A 10,448-nucleotide genomic window follows, 5' to 3' on the forward strand; every position below is an offset into this window, starting at 1 on the left:
CTAATTATAAAATTTTGAACTCCAAAAATGGTTAAAATCAAGTAGATCTATAAACATATGAAAATTTTGAAAATGGACGGTCTAGATAATGTGTTGTAAGATGGACTACTTATGAGACTCAAAATCCTTTTTTCTTTCATAATCACGCATCTCGATATCGAGATGCTCCATTAGAGGGTTTTTAACATTAAAACAACATTTTCCAATGGATTTTTTGCATTTTAAAGTTGCAACCTTATATAAATTTATTTCATTTAATTATATTTAAAATATATTTCATAAATTAGGATAAAAAAATATTACTAGACTCAGATCCCTTGCCTGGTCAAATTTTTGGACACATACTTAGACCTGGATCAGGTCTACCCCTAGGGTACCGGGTCAAGTTCATTGCCACCCCTGCCTAGGCCTATTGCTACCCCTATTCCCAGGTTTTTTCTAGGGATCCGGTTTTTATGCGATCAAGCCTGGAGCTTCTTAATAAATCTATATTTTATATGGATTTTTGGACTTAATTTTCAAAGATATTTAATCTCTAACATGGGATCAAGAATATGAAAAAATTAAATAAATTTTAAAAACTAAAAATAAAAAATCTAGAAAAAACGCATTCGGACCGGATGGAACACCTAAAGATGGATGCTAGTCATGTCTTCCAGGCCGCATCAAACAATTTTCCTTCTTGTAATCTATGGGATTCCCTCTGTAGAGCTCCCACTTTTGTTCTAGTGCGAGAAACGACCCCATGGTTTCTCTGGGTCTAACCTCAAGAAAACACTCATTTTCTCTCTCTAGGTCCACCCACCCAGGACTCCAAACGGTCGCGGAAACTCATTATTTTCCAAACCACCACGCCTAATCTACTAAACTCAGCTATCTTTTTCCTCACTTTCATTCCTGCAAAGAAGCTTCACCATTACACTATTACTATAACAGTGTTTGTGCGTCATATTTATACTCCCCATCTCTTCACCTTTTTATCTCAACGATTCCATTTCATGTTCCCATGATCTAGAGAGAGAGAAGTCCTCATAATCTAGAGGGAGAAAAGACATGAGATTAGCAAAGAAGACGCTGAGGTTTCAGGCTGATTAAGGACGTTAATCTAGAGAGAGAAAGGGTGTTTGTCATTTGGTGGTGCACTCTACTACTCTCTATCTCCAAGCTTACTCTCTCTCTCTCTCTTCATTACTCTCTCTCTCATTGCTTCAAGTTAGTGATCTCTCTCTCTCCTCTTTCTCTCTCACACACATCTCTCACATAATCTACATCCCACCCTCTCTCTCTCACACGCACTACATTGTACCATCAGTATTGCACCTCTCTCTCTCTAACACATACATAATTCTCAGTCTGGCAAAAAGTACTCTCTCCCTCTCTAAACTGAGTAAGTAAAACGACCAACCTACTCCCCCCACTTCACCATGGACTCTTTCTCTCTCCTCCTCCTCCTCCTCCTCCTCTCTCTCCTCTCAGCCTACCTCCTCTGGTTCCTCTCTCTCTCCGCCCGCCTCTCTGGCCCGCGAGTCTGGCCCTTTCTGGGGAGTCTCCCCTCTCTCTTCCTCAACCGCCGCCGCCTCCATGACTGGATCGCCTCCAACCTCAAAAACTCACCAACCTTAACCTACCAAACCTGCATTTGCCCCCTTCCCTTTCTCTCACTAAAACAAGGCCTCGTCACTGTAACTGCGAACCCGAAAAACCTCGAACACATCCTCAAGACCCGGTTTGAGAACTACCCCAAAGGCCCCCACTGGCAGGCGGCCTTCCACGACCTCCTTGGCAGTGGAATCTTCAACAGTGACGGTGAATCGTGGGTGGTCCAGAGGAAAACCGCCGCGCTCGAGTTCACGACCCGGACCCTCAAGAACTCGATGGCTCGGTGGGTCAACCGGGCCATCAAGCTCCGGCTCTGGTGCATCCTCGATCGAGCGCAAACCCTGGAAAAAGCAGTGAACTTACAGGACCTCCTCCTGAGACTAACCTTCGACAACATCTGCGGGTTAGCCTTCGGGAAGGACCCCGAAACTTTGAGCCCGGATTTTCCATTAAACCCGTTTTCCGGAGCTTTTGATAAAGCGACAGAGACCACTCTGCAGAGGCTTCTGTACCCTGAATTTCTATGGAAAATCAAGAAAATATTTGGATTAGGCATGGAACCAGAGTTAAACAGGTGCATTAAGGTGGTTGATGACTACTTAACTGAGATAATTGCATCAAGAAAAGAAGAGATTATTTCCGGAACCGAGCCTGAAAGGGACGATCTCCTCTCCCGATTCATGAAAAGGAAGGATATTAATGGTAATCACTACACTAATCTGGCATTAAGGAGAATAGCTTTGAATTTTATATTGGCAGGGAGAGACACTTCATCAGTGGCCTTAAGCTGGTTTTTCTGGCTCCTGACCCGAAACCGAGAAATCGAGCGAAAGGTCCTTGCCGAAATCGCCGAGACTTTGACGAAATCCCGGGGACCGGACACGAACCAGTGGATTGCCGAGCCGCTCAGCTTCGAAGAGCTGGACCGGCTCGTGTACCTTAAGGCCGCATTGTCTGAGACCCTGAGGCTCTACCCGTCTGTCCCGCAGGATTTCAAGTACGTTATTTCTGACGACGTCTTGCCGGATGGGACCGAGATAACGGCTGGCTCGTCCGTTACGTACTCGATCTATTCGGTCGGGCGCATGGAGTCGGTATGGGGACCGGACTGCCTTGAGTTCAAGCCGGAACGTTGGCTTGGGACTGGTGACTCCCGATTCCAGTCCCTCAAAGAGGGGTTCAACTCGTTTAAGTTCGTGGCCTTTAACGGGGGACCTCGGATTTGTTTGGGCAAAGACTTGGCTTATTTGCAAATGAAGTCGATCGCTTCGGCCGTGCTTTTACGCTATAGACTTGAACGCGATCCGGGTCATAAGGTGGAGCAAAAGATGTCTCTTACTTTGTTCATGAAGAATGGGCTCATGGTCCGAGTCAACCCTAGGGACCTCAAGGCTATAGTGGTTTAGCTTTATGGGGTGTGTTTTTTTTTTTTTTTTGTCCCCCTAAGTAATCATGTGGGCTTCTTGTTTTCTATGTTGTTGTATGTGTGTTTTGAGTTTTTGCATGTTAATTGTTTCAATTTCTTAATTCCTTGTCCAAAGGGGGTTTTGTGGGGTTAATTCTCACTTGTGAGAGAAAAAGATCTATTGTTAGGTATAAGCTATATTGTTAGGTATAAGCTATGTTTACATGAAATAAAGTGGAAGTTGTATGATTTTGTTGTTTTTGTGGTGTTTTTTTTTTGTTGAAAGTTGAAATGATTTAGCACCTGCTATATGCTCCCTTAGGTTAAAGCCAATGATTAATTGGTTGGGAGTTTTTTTTTTTGGGAAAAATATACAAAGAAACCATTTACTTCTAAATATAAGGAGATCACATTCACTATTGTCCATCATATTTTAAATCAAGTGGTGGTGAGCATATCATTGATTAAACTCAAATTTAAATTTTTTTTTTTTCCGAATTTGTTAAATAGCCCAAGCCATCTAATTTGACATCCAATGGCTAGTAACAATTGTAACCTCTTTGTAACAAAGATAATTGGTCTCATGGTATACAATCCCTTTTTTTAGGACTCCAAGGTTTTGGGATGTAATATTAAATTTAACAAACATCCTCAAAAAATAAAATAAAGTAAAATTCATTACATGAAAAAATAATGTCCCAAAGCTGAATAGATATAATCTTGTTTTGAATTATAACTAAGTGTCGAGGAGCTCAAAATTTAACCATTTTATCTTTTACGACAATCATCTATCTAATGATTCTCGGATTTCAAACTTTCAAATCAAAATATTCGAGAATGGCATAAGGCTTTGGTGGTGGTATTGCCCAGCTCCAAGGTGAAGTCTTTGATTCCATTCTCATCAAAGGGTAGTGCCCAAATCTCACTCACTTATCACTTTGAGAATGGCCTAGTGCTTTGACAGAAGTATTGACGAGCCCCATGGTGAGGTCTGTAATTCTATTCTCATCAAAGGGTAGGGCCCAAATCCCCCTTATATCACTTTACTCACTTACCAAAAAAATAAAATAAAAAAATTGGTCTTTTTTCCATGAGTTATATGCATCAACGCGAGAGCATTCTATTCAACCACTGGAGTTAGTGCGCAATATTCGTCTTTTTCCCTTGATTTGCTTTTAAGACACGGTAAATTTTATGTTTTTAGTAAGGGAAAAGTTTCTATAGAGCCTGGGCTCTAAACAATCAAATTATAGCCTACATAAAAAATTTCACTAGAAAGGGTTGTGTTGATGCCCAAATATCATCGAATTGATCATTTTGACATCAAGATTGAAAAAAAATGGATTTCAAGCTTTGGAAATAGTGCATCTTGTAAATACATTTTTTTACAGTCAATTTTCAATATTTTATAGATCGGCTCGATATACGTCATTTTTGAAATTTTAAATTTTATAATTAAAAATGAAAATATATTTTAAGGCTATTACAAAAAGTTATAGTATTAAAACCACATTTCTCAACACTATTTAAAGGTGCACTCTAATTTGATTGTTTAGAGCCTCGGCTCTATACAAGCCGCGCCTTTTTAGTATCGTCTAAATTGCCTCGACTAAGGTACTCACCTTTGGTCAAGGCAAGTAACCCAGCCTGGGTTCGAGTGGACTCTCTAAGTCATCTAGATTCAAGAAAATTTTATTAAAAATAAAAAAAGAGTAGAAAATTATAGAAAATAATTAAACATAAATTGTTTTTTTAAAAAAAGAGGTAACAGAGTCCATTAAAATACCGCTACGTATAAAAGATGGACTCATTGAAAACCTGGATCTACGTTCAATAATTTAGAAAAGTAAAAAAATAAATATCTCCCAAATTATCTAAAAAAGCTATCAAATTCAGCAAAACATATTATCACGCTGAGGTTTTCTAATTTTTTTTTGTATGTTTTAGTATTTCTTGTCACTAGGGTGAGACCGAAGTTACAGAATTTGCAGACCTGGCACGTTGGCCACCCAACTCTTCTTGTCACTAGGGTGAGACCGAAGTTACTCGGCCAAATCCGAGTGCACTCGGGCGAGTCCAAAAACACTTTCTAAGTCCGTGTTTGGGTTTATTTACTTTTTAAAGCGCAAATCTATCTGACCGCTCGTGAAACGAACCCCCCTTCTCCCTTTAATTTGCTCTCTCAAAACTCAAAAATCAACTCGCCTCACCAAACCCTAACTATAAGGACACTTTTAATTATGAAGGGCGCGTTTAAGGTGCTCAAGCGGGAGCAGATTTTACACGTGCTTCCGCATTTTAAATGACTTGAGTGTAGGGGATTTGATATTTGATGTGAAATTTCATCGGCTAGTTGCTTGATTCTAGGGGGATTTGGTATTTGATATGAAATTTTAGTAAAAATATTTTTTCAATAAAATGATTTATTCAAATAAACAATCTTATGTTTCAAACATTTAAAGAAAAAACAATTTCATATTGCGAGAAAATTTTACCTCAAGATTGAATGGAGACCATCCAATTTTTGAAAGTGCCGTTTAATCCTCAAAGAGCTCAAAATCTAAAATTTTCAGCTTAAAAATAACAATCATGTGATTCTTAGGTTACCAAAATTTCCAATAAATATGTCCTCCTAGGAAGGCTAGCCAGTAAGCATGCAGTGTGCTATTGAGTGACCATGACATACGAGCGGCTCTTTTTTTTTTTTTTTTTGTATAAATCGGTCATTGAAAGCAGAGATCATCCTTGGAGTGGAAAAGTTCCTCCTAAATAGGTTTTTGCTTGCCTGAGCAAGTGTACATTTTAACTCCACAGGAGCACGTAAGCTTTTTCCCATAAGCTGTGACTTAAAATTAATTTCATAAATATCTCAATAAGGAATTTGGAAATGAGGATTTGTCCATCTATTAGGCATGTATAAATCTGATTCCTAGAACCTAATCCCATAGCTATACAAAAAATACTTCATTTTCCAAAAACATTTCATTTTATTTTCTTATAACGTCAAAATAGGACCTCAATAGGATTTTTTTTCATTTACTTCGCACATCTGCCCTCTATATAAGAGTTGTAAAGTAATAAGTTGTTTTTCTTTGATTGTTAATTAATGAAAAATGGGTAGGAGGCATTCTCTCCAACTGATTTACCAAAAAAAAAAAAAAAAACTCAAGACTTTGGTAGAAATAGAACTCTGGACGTCAAGATGTGGCACCTAGATCAATCCGAATCGGGCTGGCACCCTAGCCCATTGCTAGGTCTATTGATCGAGGGAGTAACCGCACATTTTGCTGCTAGGGAACGGAAAAAGTTTATGTAAGATGAGGCCTTAAACAATCAAATAAAAGCGCACATAAAAAATTAACTAGAAGAGATTGTTTCTGTGCTAAAAAAACCCCTCAATTTGATCATCTCGCTCTCAAGATGTATAGACATGAGAAACAATAGATTTCAAGTATTGGAAATAGGCAGCTCGTAATATATAATCTAGACTACCAATATTTAAAATTTTCAAGTGTTAATAAATGTGCTCGATCTGCAATATTTTTTAATACTTAATTTTTATAATTAGAGATAAAAAAAAATTTTCAAGCAATGAGAAAGATTCATAATATTTTAACAACATAATTCGGTACTATTTGAAGGTGCACCTTACTTTGATTGGTTAGAACCGCAGCATTGTACAAATCATACCCTAGGGGAACATAGTATGGGTGCTCTATTATCTAGACCGGTGATTTAACAAACAGAGTAGTGACTACGACCAGGCTTCGCAAAAACCGATCCAAAATGGTGAATCCGCGATCCAAAATCGGTCAAGAACCGGTCAAATGTGGTGAATCGACATTTTTCCTATAACAAAACTATATTTGTACGGTAGCAAAACGTTGTTTGACTGTAGCAAATCGCCGAAACGATTTCTTATATATCGAGAAATCGGCATAGGATGAGCGATGGGGTATTCCGTGCGGACCCGGTGTTTTTTAAATCGTTGCTCGAGACTAAGCCGACGCCTCTTTTTCTCCCCCATATAATTCTGTATGTTATGCATATCGAAGTGGACAAAACTAAAAACCCTCCAATTCCAAACTGCTTTCTCTCTTTGCTCTCCCCCCCCCCCCCCCCCCCTTCAATCTCTGAACGCCCCCCCACCCCCACTCTCTAACCCCTCTATCTCTCTCTCTCTCTCTCTTAATTAAACACTGGTGATCCCCTAAATGTAGTGTCATCCTCTCTCTAGGAAACGGATCGTTAATTCCCTAAATCCAGTCCCATCTCTCTCCCCCCCCTCTCTCTGGCCTACCTCAAAACCTCCAAATCCCATCAAGTTCCTCGCTCTTCGGAGTCCCCTCTCTCCCTTTCACTCACTGGAGTCTTTCTCTCTTCCCCAAAATCTCACTCTCATCGGAGTTTCTCTCTGGTAACCAATCTCTCTCTCTCTCTCTCATCAGAGTTTCTCTCTTACCCAAAATCTCTCTCTCATCGGAGTTTCTCTGACCCAAAGTCTCTGTCTCTCTCTCTCTCTCTCATCGGAGTTTCTCTCTTACCCAAACTCTTTCTCTCTAACCACCTCTAACTCGCTTCCCATCCTCTTTCTGCTTATCTCTCTCGCTCTAAACCCAAATGTCCAATTCTCTTGACAACCGGCTCAACCCCTTCGAAACCCTAATTTCAGAGCAACCTGCCAATAACAACCGCCCCCTGAAGCTCAACGTAGGCGGCCAACTCTTCGAAACCACGCCTTCCACTCTTCAACGAGGAGGCCCCGACTCTCTCCTCTTTTCTCTCTCTACAATCCTCACCTCCCCAATCTTCATTGACAGAGACCCCCAAATTTTCTCTCTCCTCCTTTCTCTCCTCCGTACTGGCCGCCTCCCCTCTCTCTCTTTACAATTCTCCAAGGAAGAGCTCCTGGAAGAAGCCCAATACTATGGAATCGAAGCTCTTCTCAAGAAGGCCATGGCTCCCCCTCCTCTCCAAGGGTTCGACATGAGTCGGGTCGCCGTAATTTGGCCAGAAAACTCTGGTTTTCAGACCAAAAAGGGCAGTTTTCGTGCGGTTTTCGCAACTTCAGGAGACGGGTCTCTGTGGGTTGCTCACGATGGCCAGATCACCGGCTATGATTCCATGCTCTCCCACTCCGGAACCTTTCGAACCCACATCGATCGAATCTCTTCTCTCTCTAGAATTTCACCATTGACTTGTGGAATTGGATCAGAAGAAACCCCAGGCCTCCATTTTTACCAGCTTTTAGGTGGTCAATTCTTGGGCTCTGTAAATTGGGTCGATCCATCTGATCCAAGAATCTTCAAGGCCAGTGTTACAGCCATTGATTCATCCGAAACTAATGTTTTCGCCTCTTTCGAATGCAGACACAGAGAGAACTGCATATTATCGGTCGACCAATCGAGTTTGAAGGTGGTTTCAGAGATAGGGAGGCAAGGGGGAAGCTCTGCAAAGGCCATGGCAGCCATGAAGCTGAGGTTTTTGAAGGAATTTGGGGCTTTGATGGTTGTATCAGTGACCTCTGGTGCGTTTGGTCACAGTGGGTATGTGAGGTTGTGGGATTTGAGGAGTGGAGGGGTGGTTTGGGAATGGATTGAGCCTGGTTCAGGGAGGAGTGGGAGGTTTGGGGATACAATGGCGGATGTGGATGCAGATGAAGTACTGGGTGCCATGTTCAAGGTGTGCTCAAAATCAGGTGGGTAGAGAGAGAGGTTTGAAATTTTAGCGAATTTCATTTGATATTTGGAGGCAAAATGTTCAAAAATAAATTTTGCTGTATAATCACGGAATTCTTGCATTTTGGCAAAGCTCCAAGCTTTCATCCGAAGTTTTCAGCAGAAATTAAACTCTCTATTTAAACATATTTTATCCCACTCTAAAATGTCATTTATTTCGTACTTCTTGCATTTTCTCATCCATTTAATTTTGTCAATTCCTATAAAAAATGCATTTTTCATTCTTTTTATTCTTAAATTTACAGGAGACATTGCAATGGCAGATCTAAGGAATTTGGGATCTGGGGATCCATGGATTTATTTAGAAGAAAGCAATCCAAGTCTAAAAAATTCAGGAGGAGGCCATGGCAGTTTGATTCATTGTTACAATGAGCAAGTCTTTTGCAGCAAAGAGAGTGGATTAGAGGCATGGTGCAAGATTCCAGGCACTGAACACTTAGAGAGAGAAACTGTACCCGAAAGACTTCTAGAGAGAGAAACGTTGCCTGAAAAAGCTTTTAGGCGTAATTTTGTAGAGAGAGAATCAAGAGGTGTGATTACAGGGATAGAATGTGGTGGTGAGAGATTGTTTTTGAGTAGGGAAGGGAGTGAAGAAATTCAAGTGTGGGAGACGAGGAGGAGCTCGGGCTCCTTCTTGGCATGAGAGAGAAAAGCATGTTTCTCTCTCTAACAATACATTCATCTTTCTCTCTAATCGTCAAAGGTTGGCTTTTGTACACAAGAGGTTTCCATTATAAATTTTGGAAGATATGGTTTCTTTTTGCTTCTTTTAATAATGAAAAGGTTTTCATTATTGCCCAAATGTTTCCTACTCCGGGTGTATACTATCCATGTACTACAAAACATGCTTAGGAGTATTTTTTATATCCCAAATTTTATGGATATAATCTCTACAAAGCTCAAACCATAAATTAATCTTAATATAATAATTCCAAAGTAAAATCTCTATGTACTTAAAAAAAAAAAAGAAACATAAAGATTGAATAGATACTGTTCAATTTTTAAAGTAGCGTCATAAAACTCAAAATTTAAAAGTTATTTGGAAAACAATCATCTAATAATTCTTACGTGGTTGAAAATTTTTTAGACTTGGGTGTTTTGCGTGAAGCAGGAGCATAGTATACATGCGCTTTATTATTTAAAAAGGAATTTAAGTTAGTATCCTTCTTAGGAACTACAAATTTATACCCTAAATATGAAATTGCAAACTAATGTTTTGTGAAATTATCAATCCAGATTTTGAAATTCTGGCTGGTTTTAACAAGTGAAAAAGAGAGAGAGGGATAGAGGATCAAATTTTAAAAAAATAAGTGAAAGGATAAGTTCGGATTTTGAATTTCCAAAGCCAAAATTCAAGTAAAGTAGTTCGGTATTGAAAAATCTAAACAAGCTGGTTCACATGTAATTTTAATTTTTGAATCAATTTCTCAATAGATTCGTACGGATATTGTAAGTCCGAACCAAAGGTATTTTGGAAGAGGGATTTTGAGAATTGGGGACATCAGTGTACATTAAAACATATGAAGGATATATTCTTAATTCCAGGAAAATAGGAAATATTGGCGAATATTTCCCTTTTGAAAACGAGTTGTACAAATAATTTTGGTAAATTTATTGAAATACTTCTAAGAGATCAATTCAACATTTACCCATTTGTAACTTCTCCCGTTCTCCAGCTCATGATCAAGTGTTTTTATGGGTATTTT

The 10,448-nt window shown here is 39.5% G+C and overlaps 2 protein-coding genes across 2 annotated transcripts; both read left to right on the forward strand.

Annotated features, from left to right (window-relative positions):
* Positions 1–670: 670 nt before the first annotated feature.
* On the forward strand, positions 671–3,253 carry LOC18437877 (cytochrome P450 86A1). Its single transcript, XM_011626432.3, has one exon. It carries the CDS (start codon positions 1,425–1,427, stop codon positions 3,003–3,005), a length of 1,581 nt encoding a protein of 526 aa, XP_011624734.1. The 5' UTR covers positions 671–1,424; the 3' UTR covers positions 3,006–3,253.
* Positions 3,254–6,902: 3,649 nt separating this feature from the next.
* On the forward strand, positions 6,903–9,544 carry LOC18437876 (BTB/POZ domain-containing protein). The gene is made up of 2 exons (XM_006848075.4): positions 6,903–8,702; positions 8,988–9,544. The coding sequence occupies exons 1-2, from the start codon at positions 7,625–7,627 to the stop codon at positions 9,383–9,385; spliced, it is 1,476 nt and encodes a 491-aa protein (XP_006848138.1). The 5' UTR covers positions 6,903–7,624; the 3' UTR covers positions 9,386–9,544.
* The last annotated feature ends 904 nt before the right edge of the window (positions 9,545–10,448 follow it).

The sequence above is a fragment of the Amborella trichopoda genome, chromosome 8, assembly GCF_054954075.1.
Source record: "Amborella trichopoda isolate Santa Cruz 75 chromosome 8, AtrichopodaSantaCruz75HAP2 v2.0, whole genome shotgun sequence".
In the NCBI taxonomy this organism is placed as follows: Eukaryota; Viridiplantae; Streptophyta; class Magnoliopsida; order Amborellales; family Amborellaceae; genus Amborella; species Amborella trichopoda.

Bases quoted from the DNA above. Each gene is read 5' to 3' on its own strand.
- LOC18437877 (XM_011626432.3), top strand. From the start codon at position 1,425: ATGGACTCTTTCTCTCTCCTCCTCCTCCTCCTCCTCCTCTCTCTCCTC.
- LOC18437876 (XM_006848075.4), top strand. From the start codon at position 7,625: ATGTCCAATTCTCTTGACAACCGGCTCAACCCCTTCGAAACCCTAATT. The intron at 8,703-8,987 runs GTGGGTAGAGAG...TTAAATTTACAG, and splicing joins CAAGGTGTGCTCAAAATCAG to GAGACATTGCAATGGCAGAT.